We start from the raw sequence: 23156 nt of genomic DNA, 5'->3' as shown, positions 1-23156 counted from the left end.
CGTAACAAAGTGAAAGTCATCGAGTGTAGTGGCTTCAACAGCTTCTCAGGCTGAAGAAGCCACTCGTAGATTTGGGCCAGCGAGGGGGGTTTGCTCTCCTCGCCTTTGCGGCTCCCGAAGTCACTTTTCCTCCCGCAGCCGGACGCTGCCGCCCGGGGTTCAGACAGCGCGCCAGACCAGGGGAGAGGCCGGGGAGAGGGTGGGCGACCCTGGGCTTCGGGCTGACCGCTCGCAGGCCGGAAGCCGAGCGTTCCCGTCCCCGCCTCAACCCTAGGCGCCGGGTGCAGCCTGTGGTCGGAGGGGTCTGCACCGGGAGCCCCGCCCGCCCCAGGGCCCCTGTGCCCCGGCCTCCCCACCCGAGAGGAACCGCCCGTGGGAGCCCCGCGGGCGGCCAGGCCTGGTTCCCAGCCCCAGGCCTCCGGCCCGGCGCAGGGCGACAAAGTCAGACAAATGGGAGGGCAGGGCTTTTTTCTTTTTTTCTTTTTTAAACACAGGATTTTTATTAAAATTCTTATTTAAAAAATCGAAAGCTTTCTGCGCCCGGCGCTCTTGGGGAACCGCGCCGAATAGCTGAGCTCCTAGTTCAGGGCTCAAGGCCCGGAGGACAGGGCAGGGGGCTCCCTGCCTACAGGGTTTTCTTTTCCATATTTGAGAAATGTTTGCACAATAAAATAAAAAGAGAAAGGAAGAAAGCAGGGGAAAACGCAAACGTAACCAAAACCAAACAAACCACAAAGAAAGGAGTTGGACCCAGAAGGGAAACAGGCCCATCCTGAAGGTCATTTTGGCAACAATCACCACCGATATTTACAACGAAAAGCGAAATCTGCCACCAGTTGTCAGAACGTTTACATGGCCATAAATATTTAGCATTTTCTTATTTTTTTAAAAAAGGAAGAAATTCTCTATATTTTTAAAGTGTTCTCCACTTGCTTTAGAAGACGGCTGACAATGTCGCTACTCACACAAACATATTTTACAAAATTCACGAAAGCAGGGGTGGGGAGTCGGTCGTTTTCTCTTTTTCAAGTGACGACATTAACGCTGGGACGGTTTGGTCCCCCCGGGGAGAGGCAAAGAAGCGAAGCTGCGCAAACATTCTGTAAACACGGCGTAGAGTTCGGCCCTCTCCAAAGGTTCAGAAGGAGAGGCATGGGCAGAACTGGGTGGATGGAATCTGCCACTCCAAGGAGACGCAGGCAACCTCCCGATGCCTCCCTAATGGAGCCGAGAGTCAACTCGACTCCATAATAATAATTATAATAATAGTAATAACCACCATAAGGACCGAGGCCTCCTCGCCGCCACCGCCGCCAGGGTGGGGCCTGGGCCTGGGGCCGCGAGTCTCGTTGGGGCGGCGCTCACCAAGTCCACTGCTGGGCCTGGACCAGGGGGTGTGCTGTCGGGTACTGGGGGGTGCTGGCCGAGCTGTACTGGGCGTTGTACTGCATGTGCTGCAGCGACTGCGCGCTGTAGGCCGAAAAGGGAATGCCCGCCTGGAAGGTGGCGGCTGCCAGGTCCTGGGCTTTGAGCGCGTGGCACGGTTTGCCGTCCCTGACCAAGACGGGCACAGCCACCCGGCGCGGCGAGGGCAGGGGCGTCACCTCCATACCTTTCTCGGCCCGGGCGCGCTTCATCTTGTAGCGGTGGTTCTGGAACCAGATCTTGACCTGCGTGGGCGTGAGGCGAATGAGGCTGGCCAGGTGCTCGCGCTCCGGCGCCGACAGGTACCGCTGCTGCCGAAAGCGCCGCTCCAGCTCGTAGGTCTGCGCCTTGGAGAAAAGCACCCGCCGCTTCCGCTTCTTGCCAGCGTCCCCCCCGCCGCCCGGGGTCTCCTTGTCATTGTCCGGTGACTCGTCGGCCGAGGGCTCCGGGGACTTGGAGCTTGAGTCCTGAGGGGGCGCGCCTGCCGCCAGACCGTGCACTGGGGGGAGGGGGAGAGAGAAGCGCGTCAGGCGTCTGGAGGCCGCGCGCAGCCTGCACCAGACTCCGAGCACCCTGAATCCTTCGTGCGACCCTGGACCTCCGCGCCTGGCAGCCCAGCCCCGCTGCCTTTGCCGTGACCCCTGCCTTGCTCTACGCCTCACGAGGACGTCGAGGCCTCCCAGGGTAAACAGGAAAATTCGCAGGAGTGGGGCCTAGGGGCTCGCGTTTCAAGGGGCTCACATAGCGTGGGTAAGAATTTTGGGGGGAGTGGCGCACTGAAGATCATCGCGGGTTAAGGGCTCCGGCCCCCTTAAGCGGTTTCCTCTCCGGAGAGACGTGGGCAGATTTTTAAAAGAAAACCCCCACAATCCCAGCATTGATCGGCTTGGTCATTTAAGGCAGGTTTTTGGGGGCTTTCGTTTCTGCTTTCGGGCCTTCTAGACACCCCCTGCACCGCACAAAGCGTCCTCTATGATCGCGCAGGGGGCAGGGTGAGCTATTTATACCCGGGCCACCCAAAGCCTCCCCACCCTCCACCCGTACCCGGACGAGGCTCGCTGACTACCTCCAGGGCGCCAGGCCAGTCCCTCCCAGCGGCCGGAGTCCGGGGGCTGCGGCTGGAGCCATCAGTCCCGGTTGACATCACATACCAGCCCCTGGGAGGTATAGCCCTTCTCCCTCTTTCTCCTTAATTTCTCGCGTTGAAAATAAATTTTGGAGACCAAGTTCTTTCCCGGAACTAAGGGGGCTTGAAGAGGAGGGCAGAGGACATCCTATACAAGTGTTTAAAATCTTTCTAGGAATCCGGGTGAGGGGATCTGGGCTTACATGGCTCCTTCCCTTTTCACTCCCAGCGTCCAGCCCAGGCTGCGGCCGCAGGAATGGAGGGGACCACGGCCTCGGCAGCCAAGTTTTGCTACTTACGGGAGTACTGGAGGCCCTCGGTGCTGGCCAGCCAGCGCGTGTACGGGTTGTCGCTGCTGTCGTAGAAGGGGTTCTTCAGGGGCAGGCTCTGCACCGCGTCCAGGGCGCCCTGCCCCAGCGGCCCGGCCCTCTTGGCTGGCTCGGGCCCCTCGTTCTCTTCCTCCGGCCCTTCGGCCACAGAGCCCTCCTCATCGTTGGTGTCCGGCAGGTCTAAGATGTCCTTGACCGAAAACCCCGTCTTTGTGTTGGTCAGCGACATGGTTCCAGACCCCAAAATTTATGTCGCAAAGTTGTAGCTTCACTTGGTCAATTCGTGGCGCTCCCCAGCCCCGGCGGGCGGGGGAGGGGGGAGCTGGGGGGAGGGACTGGGGGAGGGGAGGGGGGAATTGGCTTTAATTATTGGGATAATTATTATTTTTAAAAAGAGAAAGAAACTGGGGATGGGGAGGGAAAAAATGAAGCCCAACCCAGTGCCTCTGTCTTCTTTGAAAGCACTCGGAAATGGACGCAGGGAGCCGGGCGGCCTGCGCGCCGAGCGCCGCGGGCCCCGGCCTTAGTTTGTAACTCCAGGAGGGGTGCCAAGGCGGCGTCAGCTTGGGCTCAGGCGGCCGCTCGGCGCGCGGTGGCGGCTGGTGGCGAGGAAAAAATGGGCCATTGCCCGAGCGATCAGTCCATATAAGGCTGGGCTCCACTCACGAACCTGGGGAGGGGGGGAGAGGGGGAGAAAGAGAGGGAGGGAGGGAAAGAAAGAGGGAGGGAGGGGGAAGGAGAGAGGGAGCGGGAGAAGGGTGGAAAAAAGGGGGAAGAGACATTAAAAACGCAAAGGTTGGCCACGTGTGGGCGGGTCTTGGGAGTCAAGTGGATGAAGACAGTATTTGCAGATGTGAAATTGTGGGTTTTGGGGAGCTCCGCGCTCCCAGCCAACGGCCCTCTAGAGCAAGATGAGAGGTGTAACGTGTCAATTAATTGCAAAGACGGGGCGAGCCTTTTTTTTTTTTTTTTTTAAACCCAGTATTTACATACAAAGGGCCACCGCGTCGCTCGCGAGTCCACACACTTGAAAGGGCCGTTTTAACAAATTGAATCTTAAAAAAGGTGGGGGTGGGGAGGAGGAGGAGAGAAAACAAAACAGAAACCAGGAGGAGGGAAAAATCCTCTTTAACATTCACCGGTTCCTACCTCCCCGCCCCCGCGCACCCACCCCCAGCAAGCCGGAAAATTGGCGATTTGTGGCTCCTTTGGAAAAGGGGGAGGGGGCGAAGGCCGAGCTGCGGAAATCTCTCCTTTCCATCGCTGGTGGTTCCCTAAACAAGATCCGGTTCAAATGGCAAGAGCCCAACTTCTGTAAGCCTCCTAGGTCAATATTTTGGTTGAGGCTTAAGGATGAGTGCTAGAAATGACAAGGCAAGTAATTGATTCCAGTTAACCGCGAGAGAGCCCGAAACCCAGGAGAGAGCTCCGCTCCGGGCGGGCCAGAGCCACCATCAAGCGACCCGCCCCCTTCCAGCCGCCCTTTATTTGCTAAAGACTCATTTATTTCCTTCACTCCGCCTCCCCCTACCTCCCACCCCTAACCCCCCGCCTCCACCTCTTTGCGGCCAAGGAGGACGCGCAGTTCACTTTCTGCTTTGCGGGCGGTCCCGGGGAGGGCGGGGTAAGAGTGAGGAGCTCTAACTTCGGCTGGGGTCGGACCCTGGCCCCGCTGCCTCTGGGCTCTGCGGGCCTCTTTCCCCGGGTGGAGGAAAGGGCAGACGGCCCTGCTCTTTCCTGCCCTCTATTATCCCTCCCTCTCCGGTCCCCTCCCTCTCCAGCCTCCGGCTAGAGGTGGAGCAGCGGGAAGGCGGCTGGGCGGGATTGCGGAGGTGGGGGTGGGGGTTGTGTCTCCAGCCTGGGTGAGGACCCAGAAAGCTGCGGGGGAGGGGGGGTTGCTGGGTGGCCCGACGATGCTGCGTTTTCTCCCCCGTTTTCTTCTCCCACGCGAGTTCTTTAATGTGGTCTCCTTTTGGATGCCCTGGGCGCGTTCGGAGTACGCGCTCCACGTTTCCAGGTTAAGTCAGGTTAGTGTGAAGTTTCCAACCACTCTCCGCTCTGGGAACTGAACTTTCCCGGGACTTGCACCTCCTCCTCGGCGCTGGGGTTGGAAAAGACCACGCCGCACTCAAGGTTAAAAATTTTTTTGGGGGGGGTGCGGGGAGGTAGAATGGCTACCTGATGCTCGTTCGCCCCAGACGAGTGTCAGGAAGGAGCTTTGTCTGGGGGCGGGGAGGAGCACAGAAGGCCGCCCCTGCGGGGTCCAGGTCTAGTCTTCCCACAACCTGGACTGCCTGGGCTCGGGTCGAGCTGAGCGCGCGGGCGCCGAGTCCTCCTTGGGCGCAGCTGCCGCAGCCGCCGCAGCGCCCCGGCTGCCCCCGGGTTGCCAGCGCCGGGTGAGGGCACCTCTCCCTTAGCCGCTCGGCGGCTTTCTGCAGCCCTCGCTGCCTCGTCCCCAGTATGTGACGTGGGTGACAATGGCCCAGGTTAGAGCGAGCCCCTCGTCGGCACGTCCTGGGTGGTCGGACCCGGGCAAACACAAATACAAACCGATTGCTAAGCTGCGGACAATGAGCGAAATGTAGACAAATGTCCCGCTCCCGTTGGAAGCCTTTGTCCCAGCTCGGTTTTTGCATTTATTTCAGTGGCGAAATAATACATGATTGACGCTCTCTTTCAATGTGTCCTAACTGTTTGGAATAAATCTAAGGTTGTTCCTAGTTGTCATGGCATTCAACCCTTTTCAATGGACTATCTCTTCATTCATTTCTGAATCCGTCCACAATATTAAGGAAACCCCTTCATGTCGACGCTCCCCGATTCCTCTTTCTCCTCCTACTTTTTCTTTTCTCCTTTCTCCCCCTCCTTACCCCCTTTTTTTCTCCTGGAAGAATTAGAAACTGATGCGTGTTCCTCGAACCTATTACTTTTCGTGCCTTTTTTTTTTTTTTTTTTTTTTTCTCGCTTTCCATCTCTGTCTTTCTCAGGCCTTCCCACCCGCCCCTTTCACGTGGGAGCTCGTCGCTCTGCCCCGTCGGAGGAGGGAAGTTGGTTCTCCAGGAGTCGGGAAGCGCCGAGTTTGGATCCAGGGGCGGGGGTGGGCCTGCCACTGCTATTGTTACTCAGTTGCTAAATAAATAACTGGTGAGAAAAAAAGTTTCTCATCCCAAGCGTTGCAGCAAAGACCCTCCTTTTGTTCCTCCTCTTATTCCTCAGTCCTAAGGGGGTGGAGGCTCTCTTGGGGACCAGGGCAGCCACCAGGATGGGGGCCCAGAATAGGGCCTGGTTGGGCCAGGCAAATTCTTGGGTCGGGTGGCAAAGGGGTCTTTGGCAGCAAGTGTCGTTTCTCGCATATCCCCAGAGCCATCTTAGGCGGGGGAGTGCCCGCAGAGGCCTCCCAAAGCGTGTTCATTTCTTCAGCTGGGAGCCACCTCGCTGAAGTTGCATGTAGTTCCCAACTTCTCTCCCCCTGCCCCAGCATAGTGGGCCTTTCTTCCCAGGATCTAAATCAGCACCGCTGCTACTGATCAAGTCTCCTCCCCTCACCCGTGGGAGCCTGCAAGGTCCCCAGAGCACCTGAGAGAGGATTGCTTTCCTAGGGGAACCCTGGCTCCTGGAATTAATCATGGGGAAGGGGTGCCGCCATAGGCGCCTAGAGAAGGAGGCCCTCAGCCCAGTTCTCAAAGGCCGGGTTTGCCCTTGCGCTTGCCCCTTAGCCTCAATGACCAGCCGAATCCTTCTGGGTCTCAGCTTGAGGTGTCCTCTTGCCGGAGCACCGGAGACGCCCTCTTCCCCTGCCCTTGCAGGCCGCCGGCCCCTCCTACACTCTCACCCCAGCGACTCTTCCAGTTTTTCTTTCCCCTGGCCTGGGGCAGTTGGGCAGGGAGGGAGAGAACTGGAGAGAGCTTCGGCCTTGCCTCCTCCGCGATCGGTGCTGCCGGGTCCACAGCACTCAGCCTCTCCCGGGACCTCGAGACTCCATTTCCCCATCACTTTTTCGCCCGTGTGGTTCCAGCGTCCGTTTCCAGAGCGTTAACATTTGCAATTGAAAAGGCGCAGGGAGACCGCTGGGAGGCCCGTAATTGGAGGGGAGAAACTGGGCTTGTTAGTGGAAGATCATAAAATGCAAGTCCCCCAGGAGCGGCCTGTGGACGCCGGGAGGCCTGCGCAGACCCAGCTGGCGGCCAGGGCAAGTCCGGTACCCAGAACGCAGTCCAATGTCTCCTCAATTTCTTGGGCCCGGCTTGAGCCCAAAGGGCCTAGGGGCCAGGGGCCAAAAGCACCTTTTCTGCCCCAGTTAAACAGGTGATTGCATCCTGAGGACTCCCCAAGAGGCTTCCCCGCGAGTACCACAGCTCGGCCTTTTAGAGCCCGGGAGCTTCGGTTCCCTGCGATCCCGCACACTCCTAAGGCTGAGAGGCCCTGCCCCACTCGCTTCACCCTCCGAAGAGTTCTTCAGTAACGGCCCACCACCCCCACCCTGTCAGCGTCTGCCTGCACCAGTTTCAGCTCCACTTGGATGACCTCTCGTCTCCCCCACTCTGCATTCTTTAGTAAATTCTTTCCAGGTACCATCTTGCACCCAAGCGAGTTCAATGTCCTCCAATCCGTCAAGTTTGGGTTTGAGCTTTGGGCTCAGCTGCCGTGGTCTGGAGACCTGGTAGGTACTCTGCAAGATGCCTCGTTCTGCTGCGTGCTTGGGGAGGAAGTTGAGGCGGGTGCTGGAAGTTCTGAACCCAGCTTGCCCCGGGCCGGAGGAGATTTGCTTGGCGTCTCCTTAGCGTCCCGAACACCGCACACCCCTGCTGGGGTCACCTGAAAAACTGGATCCTCCAACTCCATCTTTATTATCTGCATTGGGGCTCCAGGTTCCGTACACATCTCTAACTCTATTCATTCTTCCTAGATTGAGAACGGATGCATTGGGAGTCCTAGGCCCGGGAGAAAGGCAAGAGAGGGGAGGAAGAGAACCTGTGCCCCTGGACCCTAGAGGAAAGCCTCTCTCGCTCTGCTGCTCTGGGTTCCGCAACAAATTGAGTTCGGGCTCAGGCGTCTGGAGCAGGCGCGGGGAGGCTGAACAATCGCCGGAGGCCCGGGAGGGGAGGCGAATGTACACAGGCTAAGTGGCCCCACTCCAGGACAAGTGGCCCTCTAAGTCGGCCCAGTGTTTACCTGTTTACTTTCCCAGGTAGCTCAAACACGAGCGCCTTTTCTGCGCTCCAGGGCACGGGGGCCGCCCAGAGGCACCCTGCGTTCCCGACTGCTGCCCTCCCATGCCTCAGCTTTACGCCCCCTGTTGGGGAGGGGGGTGCGCTCTAAACAACAGCAAACCAGACAAGAAAGGAAGATACAGGAGAGAGCAGGCGAGGCCTCTGCACACCCCACGGAGGGGAGCCTTTCTTCTGCCTGTGGAAGAAGTGGGCTCCGTGGACGGCATTCGACCCTCCCCGCATTTCTGTTCTAGGCACCTCTTGGGAGGCGGCGCTCTGTTCGCATCCTTCCCTGTTCAAGCCGGTGGTGAAAGCTTGCAGTGCAGGTACCTGGCCCCTGTCCTCCAGGGGAGTTAAGGGCAGAAAAAGTCTTCGGAGGTGGGGGATGGGGTCTTGGGGCCTGCTCTAAAGAGGGGGCGACCTTGAGGAGCCCAAAGCTTCAGCAGCCCTAGGCAGCACCCCTCACACTCCCCACCCACAAAACCGCTTCCAATCATTAAACACACAAGGTCTTTTCCCTTTATTTGGAAACACTAATTTGTTTGACTTCATTTCATTTCTTCGTCTTTTTTTTTTTTTTTGGAATGAAAAAGGGTTGAAAAGAAACTCCTTTCCTGGTACAGTATGTGGCTGAGCTTTCAGGCCCTCGCACATCCCATCTCAGATAACAACCTTCAAGTGGATTAGTTTATTGTCTGGTTAGCGCCAAGGTGCAAGCGTTTGTCTTCATTCACTCCGGAAACAAAGCGCGTTGCACCTTCCTGCTCCAGCAAGGATTAACGGCGCGGACACAAAGGTTTTGTCGGAGGGGGAAGGTTTATTTTATCTTGGGTTGGAGACTCAGAGCGTGGCATGCACTTGAAATCAATGGGGAAGGAAAATGTCACCCAATCTGGTCCCTGAGTGTGGCGATAAAGACGTTCACCTTAAGGATGGCATCTCCAAAACAGCCCCACTTTGGCTTTGCCTTCCAGTGTGGGAGCAGGGACTGCAGGAAGCAGAGGTGTCAGTTCTCACGTCCTGGATGAAAGAAATCGGGGAATATTACCCTGTGCTGGGACTTTTCCTAACCAGAAAATGAAAATCAGTCCCAGCTCCAATTGTCCTCAACTTCTGCCCCCGGAGAAGGAAACAGGGTCATAGGAATTCCCTTCTGTCTGTGGGATGGCAGAGCGGAGTCTCTGGGTTGGGGAGGCCTTAAGCTGTGTGAGCCTGCAACTTTGGAGAGGCCAGACCATGCCCCGCAGATCTCTGGCAGGAGAGACTCACAGCCATTGGGACAGGTGGAAGAGAAAGTGGGCATTAGTGTGAAAAGAAAGGAAATCTCAGTCAGCTTTGGGTTCAAGCCTAAGGTGAGTTTTTTTTTCCCCCTTTGATCCATATTATATTAACTCTTTAAATTGCCCCAGGAAGGGAAGAATGAGTGGATGCCTCCCAGATGGACAATCTTCCCAAGTCAACTAAAAAGGAGTTGGGTAGATAAGTTCTCTAGACCCAGAGGCTGAGTTCAGATTCTGTGTCTGAGGGGAAATCCCCACCCCCTTCCTCCAGAGGGGCAGGAACCCCATTGATGCCACTGAGAGAAGAACTGATCCTGGGACCTAGAGCCCGGAGATCCCTTCGATTAATTGTGGGTGCAGGAGGAAGGCATCCAGGTGAGCTCCCTTCTCTCTATTCTTTTTCAAGGCAAAATATACATCACTTTCCCAATTATCTGCCTCCTTCCCATCACAAAAGGGGCAAGTATCTCCCGAGGATGTAAATAGTAATAGAAATTAGTATTTGTCTTTCTATTAATCAGTCTCATTGTGTGGGCATAAGACCCTGCGGGCATATGTTAGGACTTTGATAAATGCACTTTAATGAGATCTTTAAAAATGCATCCAATAAAATAAAAGACGAAGAAAGCCGTTTAACTTTCACGGATGTTAAATTGAACAAGAACTGTGGCTCCGGGCACTCTACAAAATGGAACCGGCCTCCCTCCAATATTTTCTTTAAAAACATAGCTTTAAGCCCCCCTCGGGCCAAATGAGCCTGTCCCAGCCAATCCGTTATCACTGGTTTATTGGGGAACCAAACACCACGTCCCCCCGGGCGAACCCCTTCGCTTTATTCGTTCGCGCTGCTCTAATGATTAAATATGTTACAATGAGATTACGCATCGTCAGTGTTGCCTTCAGGAACGTTCTTTCAGCCAAGCCCGACCTTCCCCGGATGAGGGCGATTTCAATAAGGGAGATTTGGGTTTCTCCAGGAAACACGCGCTGAAAGCACTCTCTTATCTGAATTTACTTCTTAACACGTGACAAAATCATTACCACAAGACTTTGGAAAACAAGCGGCTCTCCTAACCGGTTAGCATTCAGCACTTTAAGCTGGGTCGGGCAGGCTGATGTGAAAAGTAGTTGTCGGTGGCGCGGGGAAGGCACGCTCTTAGCTCTAGCTAGGGGCTGGGTCTGGGAAGGACAGGGAAATGCACCCTCGGGCCCTCCGGCACAGAGAGGGGGTTCCTCGGGCTCTCTCTCTCTCTCTCTCTCTCTCCAATGTAGAGGTCCACAACTTATCCCTAGACGCAACGTCCCCTTTCCATCCCTAAGAGCCACCAAAGTCAAGGAGGCGCCAGAGGAGCTCCAAAGGGCCTCCTGGTAATGTGTGTGTGTGTATTGTGGGAGGAGGTTGGGGCGGAGGGGGCGCCCCTCGGAGACAAGGACCCCACCGAGGTTCATTTCTGATCCTCTGGCGATCTCTACTGACACAAATGAGAACTGTCCGGCGCCGGGCGTGGCCCGGGCGACACTCGCCACCCAAACTCCAGGCTTCAGTCGCTCTCTCCAGAGACCTCAGTCACTGCGCGGGCCCTCAGCCCCGGCTCCTCCTGTTTGCGACTCCCGCCACTTGCCCTCCTGCTCATCACCACCGTCCCCTCACGTCCCAGTTTCGGCTGAGGAGAAGCCCGTGTCTCCACTGGGCGCCATCTCCAAATTACCTTCGGGACTTCTGCCTCTGTCTCAATCCCCGATCCCGAGCCCCCCGCGACGCACAGGGTCTACTTACCCGGTGGACTTGTGTGCAGCCGCCGCCCCTTCCTCACCGCAGCCCCGCCAGCTGAAGCGCAACCGGCCCCGGGCAATGGGGAGGGAGCTAGACAGGCGCTCCGCGCGCCCGCTCCGCCTCCTACTCCCGGAGCTGCGGCGACAGCCCCGCCGCATTTCAAGGCGCGTCTTTATCTAGTCCTCCACCTACCCGGACCCCCCTCTCTCTGCGCCCTTCCCCCACCGCGCGCCCTACCAGGCGGGGCTCAGGGGACCGCAGGCGGGGACCGCCGCGGGGACCGCGCCCCTCCCTCCTCCTCCAACCCCCAGCCCCGCACTTTCCTAGCCCCTGGGACAGTACTGCTTTCCCTGACCGCACTGAAAAGTGCGCAGCGGCGGGAGCACCTGGCCTCGGCAGCAGGTAAAACTTTTCCTGACTGCAGGCGCTACAGAGGGGTCCTGCCCGTCCTCCAGTGCTCCCCACTCCCTCCGCGATCCGCGAAGTCGGGGAGAACTTCGGAGGTCCCGCACTTGCCCACCTGCTGCGTCCGTACTACGCAGCTTGGGGACCGATCCGAGTCAGGACCCGGGAGAGCGAGGGGCGCGTAACCGGGGTCCGCCGTGAACCCGAGCCCCGGCGCCGCTCGGCGGCGACGGCGGTGCACCGAGACCCCTTTCTGCTGGCAAGCCACTGGGACCGTGCCCGGAGCGCGTTCCCGCGCCGGGTGGCTGCGGCAGGAGGACCAGACAGTCCGCGCCTGGCAGCGAGGGCGACGCCGGGCTTCCTCCCTCGCCACCGCGGGGCTCGGCTGCGGGTCTCGGGCTCCGCCGGGCGCCCTGCGCCACCCCCATCCCGCGTCCACCGGAAACGCGCGCGAGCTGGAGGCTCACCTGGAGCGCGGCTGCGCCGCTGGAGCCTCTGCTGGGCTAGCGCGCAGGTCGCGGCCGCTCTTTATTCCGAGTCGCGGGCGGCTGCGGAGTCGCGGGCGCTCGGGCGGCGGCTCGACGCGGCCGGCGAGCGCTCCCCCTCCCGGCTCCTGGCTCCTGGCTCCAGGCTCCGGGCCCAGCGGCCCCACCCTCCCAGCTCCGGCTCCGCGGCCACAGCGCAGCCCCAGCGGAGGGGGCCGCTCCCCCGCGTCGCGCGCGCTCTGTTTGTTTTCCTTGCCGGACTGACGTGAGTCAAAATATTGGCCATATGTTCAGCGGTAATAAATTGGGTATGAGCGCAAACACACTTGGGCTTCGATGGCTCTTTCAGTTGCCACATGGTCGGCTTTGCGGGGAGAGGGCTTCCACCCCTGCCTTGGCCCACTTCCCCCAAACGCGCCGGTTGGTTCCCTCCCTCCAGCGACCCTCTGAGCTGGAGATCTAGGACCCTAGGTCTCTCCTGACCCTCGCCCCTCCTCCGTCCCCAACAGTGTCTTGGACTCCGCAGCTCCTGGTAAGCCCGGACTGCTGGTTAACAAGGTCGCCATCTATAAATTGCTCCGTCGCTAAGACGCCATAAAACCAAAGGGCCAGATGTGGCACGTTATTTATGTGTGAAACCGCGTTTACACTAGATACGCGGATCCAAGGCCGATAGCACGACTTTGCGGGAGGTCACAGACCTCTCGCCCAGGCTCCAGGCTCCTCCCACAGCACGATCTCTTCTCCAGGTTGACGGGTGTCGGTCTTCCCGGGAAAGGGATTCACCCCGGCAGCCCGGGAGGAAAGTGATTTCAGTGCGCTTGTGCCAAAATGCCACCTGTCCAGGATTAGAGGCAGTCTCTGGGGTTTATTTCCTTAGCTTTCCTGTTTCCCCTGCTCTTGCCTTCCTTTTATTACAGGCCCCTGGGAGGCTGTTTTATTTTCCAGGAGGTTGATACGTTTCATGGGACCTAGGTCTGACACAGCAAGAGTAGTGTTTGAAAGCTAGAGATGCCCAACTCTGTGGGTGGGTGGGATTTGAGGGTGGGGTCTCCTGAGCCCTGAGGGAAGGATTTTGAGAAGTGGAGCAGTTCACCTGGCTGAGGGAGCACCTGAAATTATTCTTGCCTCCGGCCGGTGGTCAACTCCAGTGTCGCATGTCACCTGCCTTATTTAAATTGAAGGGCAGCCAGAGCACTGGGAGAGGCAGCCCTGGCCTCGAATATGGAATCCAGTGGCCCTGGGTGCTGCAGGAAAGGGAAGTAAATACTCTGTCCTAATAGAAAATAATCTTTTTGCTTTCCTTCTTCAGAAGGCGGCCTCAGGACTGCATGTCCCCAAACTGGTCACCTCGCACTTTGCTCACATGAATTCATTAAGAGTCATTGTCTCTCCATTGCCATTATTTTACTATTTCTTGAAGTGAACCAAATTCTCTCTGTGGTTAATAAGCACTGAGCCAGACCCCCTACCTTCGTTTTCATCTTCAAAACACCTGGGGTTCCCTGAATGACATCTTTCTTCTGGCCAAGGAAAATAAGAGATGAAAAATGTTGCCCTACTGCAGGGAAAAACATAAGCATTTGACTTTACTATTACCAGTTACCCCAGGTTTGTGTTCACTGGATAACTGTCCTTAGGTGGCTGTTAAGGGTGGAAAAATGATGCTGTTGAAAGAGGGTGGGAGAGGAGGGAGAATCAACATAGACTGGGAGTAGGGAGGAAGACCCATTTGATAGAGGCAAAAAGAGCTATAAAATGAACCTCTTAACCTGAAGTGCTGAGCAGGAACAGTGACTCTCTGGGTTTGCTCTCTTGGGCCTTAGATGAGCTCCTAGAAAGCTTTAGTTAACTGCGGAAAAACCTGGGGCTACTCTCAGGCCTGCAGTGGTGGTTGATCTTGGGAAATTATACTGTTTTTCACTCTTTTTTCTTGGATTTTTACATCTTTATTTATGGTTAAAAACCAAACTATAGGGTTTGCTTTTGGGTTTACATTACCTCCAAGTGGAAGCGCTGAGATCACAGATCAGTTGCTTCTTTGCGTGAAAATATTGCTTCATGACCAAAATTAGACAAGGGGATTTGAAGGCAGGCCTTCACATTTGTAGCCTTCGTGGGAATGGGTGTCTTTGTCTAACAAGTGTCCCGTGAAGAGGCTCATGCTTTCTTCCTGCATGTACCACAGATATGTGCTAGGCAGAGGACTGAGATGCAGACAAAGAGCTTAGAAAGTCAGTGTCTGGTGCTCCCAGGATGGAAAACTGAGAGACACGAAGCAAAGAGTACATCAAGTCAGGCTTCACATCATTCCCTAGTTAGGAAAACCCATTTAAAACCAGCAAATGTAGCAGGGCATCTACAAGGTAACTGATAATAAAAATCCATGACAAAGAAGATGCAGTGGGGAGCAAGCATAAATGAAATACAACTACTTAGATACAAATCCTGTGTCTTCTCTGTGGGCTTATTCAGCAAGCCAGTGCTAAACTTCATACATTACACCCTCCAACCTTAATAGATTGCATGCTGTTCTACCATTTTTTATGCTATTCTTACTTCAGAAACATTCCAGTCCTACTCATGGACTCAAAATTCACAGACTTTTCATACTGGAGAAACCTTCCTCCACGAAGCTCCTCCCAGAGGCACCATAAGCTACAGTTGTTCCTCTCCAGGAGTGACCAGTTCTCACTTACAAATCAATGCACAATCAGCTGAAATACATACTCTAGCATGTTTTGACTTGAACTAGGATATAATGGAATTGTCTTGAAACTAGTTATTCCAAGGTCCTCTCATGGAGGAGTTCTTGCTTGTTATAGCTGTTGGCACTGCTACGCAGTTGATTCAATTAAGGAAGCTAAGTGTCTTGCTCACACCTTACCTGAGCCTCACATGTGGCCTCCAGAGAGGCACAATGGAGGTGAGAGCTGAGATGGAGTCTGAAGGAAGTAAGTATCCCAACCCCAGACCACAAGGGGCTGTCAGGAAGCAATGTGCATCTGCAAAGATCCCAGTGCACAATGGGGAGCTGGAGATGGGCAATGCCTCTCCCCGTGCCCTCAGCAAGTGAAATGTTGACTGTGCTCTCCAGAGACTTGATGCTTTTCCTTCAGTTCCTTCAGCAGCAGAGCCAGAAGGCAAGAGGCATGGTCTTATGAGGCTTCTGGGCTTTCAGAAGCCAAGAGTAATACCAGTTCCTTCTTATCTCCTGCCGAGAACCAGAGAACTGGAATAACAGACACTGCAGGACACAGATTGTTTTGTTAAAGAGTTGGCCACAGCCAAAGAATTTGGCAATATGTATAAAATCTTCAAGAAGCAACAATCAAATTCATCTAGAGACAGAAACTAGACTAGCAGTGGCCTAGACTTGGGAGTTAGGGGCTGGGGAGTGAGGGCTGAGGGGTGTGGTGTTTCTTTTTGGGGTGAGGGAAATGCTCTGAGATTGCTTTTGGTGATCAAATCTGTGAACACAGTAAAAGCCACATTCAGTACACATTAAATGGGTAAATTAATGTACACATTAAATGGGTAAATGGTATGGTGTACGAATTACATCTCAATAAAATAAAGCTATTTAAAAAGCCAATGCATCTCTTGTTTATCTGGGCTAGAAATTGCTGGGATAGAAACTGGGAGGGGAGGGAGGCACTGGGGGAAGACAGGTGATCCTGAAAGTTGTTTTCCATCTTCCCAATTTATATTCTGAGTGTTTTCAAGCACACAGAAAAGTTGAAAGAATAGTGAACATTTGGGTACCTTCCACCTGGATTCAACATTTGTTAGCATTTTGCCACATATACTTTATCATTCTATATAAGTGCACTTTCATTTTGCTGAACTATTTGGAATGAAGATGGCAGAAAATTCCTCATGGAATATTTCAGCAGGCATCTCCTAAGAATACAATTCTTCAATATAATCACAACGCTGTTACCACACCTTAAAAATTAACAGTAGTTACATAATACTGTGTGATATTAATTCCTTGTTTACATTTCTCACATTTTACCAAAAACAAAATCTATTTTTATAGACTGTCTATTTTTTCCAGATCCAGGACTTATTCAAGGCTCATATACTGTATTTGGTTTACAAAATATTTTAATGTCCTTATTCTCTTTTGATTTCCAACAGTCTTCCTTATCTTACTCCCTCCCTCCTTCCCTCTCTCCCTCCCTCCCTCCCTCCCTGACACTGACTTTTGATAACCCAAGGCATTTTTAGAACACCCTACATTCTGGATTTGCCAGATTGCTTTCTCCTGGTGTTACCTGCCTTGTTTCCCTACCCCTGCATAACCGGAAACAGGATGCCAGATCTGGAGTCATGATGAGGCATATGCTACACATTTGTGGGAAGAAGGCCACATTGTAGTGCGTCACATTGCATCTCATTAGGAGGCAAATCATGTTCTTCTATTAGAGAGGCTAAGTTTGATCACTTGGTTAAGGTGGTGACCACCAAATCACCTCATGTGATTAAGAAGTCACTGAGGGATGAGTGACCTTTGGCATTGTTTCAATATTCTTTGTCACTGTGTAAATATCCCCTTATTCTCCAACAGCTTTTCACGTAGAGTCTTATAGCATTTGTTGTCTGAATTCTCCTGTTTTTTTTCTACATGTACTTGGTTTTTCTCCTCCATTTCCATTTCTTTTAATTTTGTTTTCCCTTGTAGTGCTTTCCTTCTCTTTGGTCCATTCTATTGGTGGCAATGAGGGACACTATTTATCTCAGCTGCTGGCATTCAAGACTAAATAAATGATTGACTCAGGCATCACGTTATTGCTTTCCAGTAAAAAGATGCAGCAGAAGACCAGAGGTTTGCAGTGGAAAATCATATCACTTTCCAGTAACATTGGTTTAGAGAAGTATTAAATTTGACATGTAAATCTGATCCTTCGGTTTTTGGTTGGAGAGTTTGTATTCATGATGTATTTATCTTACAGAGTTGAAGCCCTTAGATTGGAACAGGACTGGATTGCACTGAGTCCTGTGGTTAGGAGGGCTCCAGGCTCAAGGCAGTCTAGAGGGTGGGGCAATTATCTTATCACAGTGGGTTCACCATAGGTTAGCTCCTTCTCTTTCGCAATGCATGGATCACAGTCAGTGCCCCCTCCTTTTCCTTTGTCCTTCATCCCTTTGGGGGTTATGAGTGCCCCACTAAGAAAGGGAATGTCAAGGCAGGGCATAGTGCTCTGGCAGGTACAACATGGAGAATAAATAATGAACCTAGGTTTTTCCTAGAAGGCATCATGCAAATGTGAATATTGGAAGTAAAACACTTAGAAAAAGATATGTAGAGAGAGTGGATTGGCATTTCATGGAATTATTCTGGATTCATGGTTGCCGACTCCCTGACATGTCTAACGTGTTAAGAGTGGGAGAACGAAGGCAGGAAATTATACTTAGTTATACTTTTCCCATCCTGAACAGCTTTCCATAGGTGATGCACAATCCATTGACTGAATTACAAGGTTTGCTTTTGAGCCCTCTAGGGTTTTCTTTGAGAAGTTAATATTTATCTGACCCTGGTGAGTTTACGCGCTTTGGGTGATCTTTTGGGAAAAAAGGTATCATGGCTGATATCACAATAAAGTAAATGATAAGGCCTGGTCAATTACAGCAGCAGGGGAAGAAAAAATTACATTTGGACCCAATCACAAAATTGTCATCTAGATTATGGTTGTCAAATTTTAACCGGTGTTGACGTTCTGTTGTGGATAGAAACAACTCATCATAAATCTCAGTGATTCTTTGACAGTTTTCAATTTCAATGGGAAGCATCATGGAAGTGAACTTGATAAAGGACTTGGCAATGAGGAAAAGGTTTCCTTTTTTTTTTTCCTCTTGTCAATTTAGAGATCATCTGAGAATTTATAAATCTTCTTGGGTTTAACATTTAAAATTGTTTGCAGATCAACTTTTTATATTGTAAGGATTTCACTCCAGAGAAAATGGCATGGCCATTCTGCCTGTCACAGAGGGAATGAAATGACTCTAGACTTGTTCTAAAATAATTCAACCGATACATTAACAAGCTAACTGTTTTTACTTAAACGGTGTGTTTACTAGATGTATTTGTTTGCTGGGGCTGCAGTTACAAGTACCACAAACTGGGTGGCTTAAACAGCAGAACCTTATAGTCTCCCATTTCTGGAGGCCAGAAGTCCAAAGTCAAGTGGTTGGCAGCAGTGGTTCCCTCTGAGGGTAGTGAAGGAACGGTCTGTTCCAGTCCTCTCTCCTTAGCTTATAGATGACCATCTTCTCTCTGTGTCTCTACCCATCTATTCCATGTTTCCAAAGTTCCTCTTTTTACAAGGACGCCAGTCATATTGGAATTAGACACCACCCTAATGACTTAAATTTAACTTGATTATGTTTGTAAAGACCCTATCTTCAAATTAAGTCGTATTCTGAGGTACTGCAGATTAGGACTCCAATATACCTCTTTCTGGACAGGAGGGGGCACAATTTAACCCATGACACTTTGGATGGGTTTAGGGTGAGAATGACGAAGATCATGGAAGGCCCAAAACCCCCAAGCCATCGTACCCTGATGATGCCAAAATTTAGTCCAATCCTAGTGCCTGCCTCTGAGTACAAACGTCTTAGGTTTGGGTATTCAGTGCTGTGGTGGGCCTCTGGGATTTAATGGTATATGACTTTTAAGCAGATGAAAATAACTTGGGATAGCAATCCCATTAGGAAAGTGGGCATATATGTATTAAATAAAAAAGACAAGAAAGTTTCCTGGACCTGTTTTTCCTGCTCGTGAAACAATGATGAACTTGGCCTATTTGAGCTCTGCCTACTACTGCCCTTTCACATCTTCTTTTTCACCAAACCTACCTTTTTTGGATATTACAATATCTAACTGAATGTCTCTGATAGACATCTAATTCTCGCTGAATTAATGGGAGATTTTAAGCTTAATAATAACTTCCAGTGAATATAAAGATGTAATTATAATGCCTCTGTCTTTATATGACTCACGACTTTTAGGAGCTCACAGCATACCAAACATGGCCTCATTATTTTAATCCTCTTAACATCACTTGGACCCAAGTTACAAGTATCACTACCTCCACCTTAGGGGATGAAAACCCAAGGAACAGGATAGCAAGGTCTATTGTCTGATGCTGCAAAGATGGACAGACAGGGCCCCACTGTTCCTTTATTACATCCTTTATTCTGGAGAGTTCTCCATTTAGCTAGATTGTCTTCCAAAGCCATACTTGTTCTCCATTTTAGCCTTCCCAGTTGCTGTTTGTATATGCTAGCTGGTGTCTGGGGCAGGAGCAGTTCTGGATGAATTGAGAAGAAAAACGACAAAACTTCTATTATAATGCACTGTTTATTATTGGATCAATATGATCGATGACCACCTGTCAGATCTGTAACATTATCTGGGAACCAGCAGATGGAGCTGTTACAGATAGCATTCAGAGGTTTGTTTATTCTCCTGAGCACGTGTTTCCATCCTGGGGGAAATACCACTTCATTGTTACAACAGTGGAGTTGTCTGTGGCCAGATGTTGAGCACACCTTTTCTCTTGGTCCATGTCTGCAGAACTGGAAGGTCATTCGTATGCAGGGCCAAGGTTTTTACTTTAAAAGGTAGGATGACAATCTTCTCCCTCTCACAGGCCCTTGTGGCAGAAACAGATGAATTCTGTGAACGAGGAGAAAATTAGATGTATTGTTTTTCCAGAAACCGCACACTTCGAATCACAGAAGTGTTTACATAGGGCAGGCTGGAGGGGACAAGAGAGACCTTGGTTGATGGTGACTCAGTTCATAACACAGCATCAATATTGATAGACTCCAAAAGATGCATATGCAGGACATCTCTCGGGATTTGCAGGGACCGACTGTCCAGGTGAACATCCTGTACTGTTCATTCGAGCAGGACACGGCAGATGCTTCTTTCTTGTTTTATGGAGGGTGGTGTTGGATTACTCTTCGCATCTTGTGCTTTTGAGGATGCTCCAAAAACTTTAAAAAATTATCCATGTTCCCTTTCACATGGTGGGCGTTTCTTTCCTCAGGCTGAAGGGAAACTTACCCATGGCTTTTAAATATGATAGGAAAGACCATCTGCAGGGAGAGAGTGGGACTCCTGCTCTCTGCCTCTGGTGAGGTCAGAAGGAAAGGAAATGCGGGGGCCATACGGAGGTGGAGGTAACAAACTGTTCCAACCGCCAAGGTAGATAAGTGTTCAAAAGTGTGCCCAAGGCCTTTTCCTCTCTGGCGGTTAATACTGAATTGGAAAATGATATCTGAAGAATGTCAGATGATGTAAATGTGGGACGAAGTGGTGGGGTCGGGGACTCTCTGTGACGGTTTCTGAATTATGAGTCTTTAAAACCTACCTGCAGCCGGGCGTGGTGGCTCACACCTATAATCTCAGCACTTTCGGAGGCCAAGGTGGGTGGATCGCCTGAGGTCAGGAGTTCAAGACCAGCCTGGCCAACATGGCGAAACCCTATCTCTACAAAAATTAGCCGGGCATAATTGTGGGTACCTGTAATTCCAGCTACTTGGGAGGCTGAGGCGGGAGAATCACTTGAATACGGGTGGCGGAGGTTGCAGTGAGCCAGGATTTCGCCATCGCACTCCAGCCTTCCAGCCTGGTTGACTGAGTGAGACTCTGTCTCAAAAACGAACAAACATACCCCCACTTGCTATTTTCCCTGAGGGGAAGATGGGATGAAGTTCATTAGTGTCAACTACTTCCTAAAATGCTTTGAGCTAAAAAAAATAAGTTTTCTTTTTTTAACCAAAACTACAAATCATTAGTGAGATTTTGGGTCAAATGTCTATTTTATTCCCTTCTAGCTGACATCATTTTAAGAGTAAAAATTTAAACTACAAGTGCTTGAGGAGTGGGATTTTTATGTGTAAAACACTTAAAATTTAATTTAGAGCTAATACAATCGTTTTGTTTTAATCTGTTGTTGGAAGTATTTCTAGAATGTATCTGTCCACATTCATCCAATGTGATTATAGTATTCTAAAGATAATTGAGCATTTTAAGAGGATCTTATGATTTCTGGAGTTATTGCACAGTTTCTCAAGACAAGAAGAGTGTGGGTGATTAGACTGTGTCCTAATGCTAAGGAATGACCTGCGTTTTTCCTTTTGGGGTGGGAGAAGTAGATGCTTTATCCCTGGCATGAGCGAGTTTATTCTAAAGATGGACTTTCACCTTTCTCCAAGAGGTAGCATGCCAAAAATTGGTTGGGGCTCTGATTAGTTCATTCCTAGTCAATCAAAGCTCTGGTATTTAGAATATAACTTCCCAGAGGGTCTTAGAAGGAAAGTTCATTTTTTTCCTGTTTAGGTTTTTAAAGACTTGTTTATTTATTATAACTTTTTTCCCCAACAAATAGAAATAAAGTGCTTTGCAGGAGAACTCTAATTTGCATAGAACCTTATGTGGCTAGCACTGGGTCTACGTGTACACACATGCAATGTACATGTATTCATGTACACACACAAACATATACATATAATATTATCATACAGTATGCATTGCTCTGCCTTTTTTCACTTATCAATGTATTTTGATCTCTGCAGGTCTTTAATTCTTCTTAACGGCTGAATAATAATATTCCACAGTATCAGTGCATCACAATTTCTTTAACTTATCTTCTAATGATGGACATTAAGTTGTTTCCAAGTTTAACTCCAATTAATACTACACCAAAACGATCCTTGAATTTACTAATCTTTGAACCCATAGGAGAGTATTTATTTAGAACTCTTTCCTAGAAAATTTCTGGATTAAAAGGCTGAATTTAACACTTTGCTACATACTGCCAACCTAAGGCATTAGTCTATGTGTCTACCTGCTGGTCAATAAAGTAGTTCCTGGAGAAAGTGGATCTTAAAAGAGATGAATAATTAAATCTGCAAGTGTTTCAAATATCTCTTCATAGCATTCCAAAATATAACTCCCTTCTCTACTTCCCATAACCATGCCAGTCAATCTTTTTATTTGCAGACGAGGAAGGTAGTTGCTGTCTACTTTCCACACTTCTTAGCATTTGTCCTACAACAGTCAGTCTTATCATATTTTTATGCTAGTAACTTTGACTGCCCTTGCAAAGTCATTTCTTTGAGTTATCCTGAAAAGAACAGGGTCTCAAGGTGGGTGGTGGTGGGCAAAGATCCCACCAGGCTTAAATTGAGGTGACAACAGAATTTTCCAGTGGTGGGGATCCTCTGGACCATGGGGAAGGCATGCAAGCAGCACTGAGAATAGACAAGAGCAGGGCTGGAGCACATAAAGTGGACCTGAGATGGTGGCACCGGGCTTTATGTGTGCTGCAGGAAACAGAGAAGAACCTGAGGGAGAGGGTGTTTATTTGAAAGCAGTGAGTTTGGAAAATGATATTGAGGAAATAAGCAGACTGAATAGAAGGCATCAGAAGAAGAATACCGAGAGACAAAGTGAGCGACAACACCAGGGGACAAGACAATGGTAATTACGTAATTAGGTATGATCTGAGATCAATATGGTCTGTTTGCTTTGTGTTCACTTGTCCTTCATTCAGATGCTGCTCTCTGGTGTTATTTCTTGCCAGGCTTTTCAATACTTTATCTGACATGTGCAGTGCAGAGGGTGTGTGTGTGTGTGTGTGTGTGTGTGTGTGTGTTTGTATGTGTGTGTATGTGTGCATTTTCCTTGAGGGCTATTTTAATGCATGATTCATAAGTTTGGATTCTCAAAACATGGCAATGCCAAAACAGAGACAAGAAGTTGCTCATTGCCAACTCAGAGGTGCAGTGGCAGTTCTTTTCAACAAGGACCAGTTTTCCAGAATCCAAAGAAGGGTATAAATATAGCATCTTGCAAGTTATGCAGCAAAACAGTTAAGAGATGGCCTCTGTTTCCCCTTGTGTTGAAATGTTGGTGATGCTATTTTTTGACATGAACAATACAGGTACGTTGTGGAGAAGAAAACAGAATTTATGTGAATTTTTATGATAAAATATGAGTGGCCAAGGAAATTTCAAACCTGCTGCTGGTTGCTTCAGGCTGTACTAGTCAAATAAACCAAAACATTTATTTTCATGTACTTTGAACTCCGATTTCATCATCTTT

At 50.8% G+C, this 23156-nt stretch overlaps 1 protein-coding gene across 4 annotated transcripts; it reads right to left on the bottom strand.

Moving 5' to 3' along the window:
* Positions 1-647: 647 nt before the first annotated feature.
* NKX2-2 (NK2 homeobox 2) lies at positions 648-12164 on the bottom strand. 4 transcript variants are annotated; one of them, XM_015457737.4, is made up of 3 exons: positions 12017-12164; positions 2851-3550; positions 648-1924 (listed from the first exon to the last, which is right to left on the bottom strand). In XM_015457737.4, the coding sequence occupies exons 2-3, from the start codon at positions 3107-3109 to the stop codon at positions 1362-1364; spliced, it is 822 nt and encodes a 273-aa protein (XP_015313223.1). In that variant the 5' UTR covers positions 3110-3550; positions 12017-12164; the 3' UTR covers positions 648-1361. The 4 variants fall into 4 exon arrangements, with proteins under 4 accessions (XP_015313223.1, XP_065378769.1, XP_073860735.1 ...); XM_065522697.2 differs by lacking the exon at positions 12017-12164 and adding an exon at positions 11148-11293; XM_074004634.1 differs by lacking the exons at positions 648-1924; positions 2851-3550 and adding an exon at positions 5009-9110.
* Positions 12165-23156: the final 10992 nt, after the last annotated feature.

The sequence above is a fragment of the Macaca fascicularis genome, chromosome 10 (assembly GCF_037993035.2).
Source record: "Macaca fascicularis isolate 582-1 chromosome 10, T2T-MFA8v1.1".
Lineage (NCBI taxonomy): Eukaryota > Metazoa > Chordata > Mammalia > Primates > Cercopithecidae > Macaca > Macaca fascicularis.
This window is presented reverse-complemented; position numbering and strand designations above follow the sequence as displayed.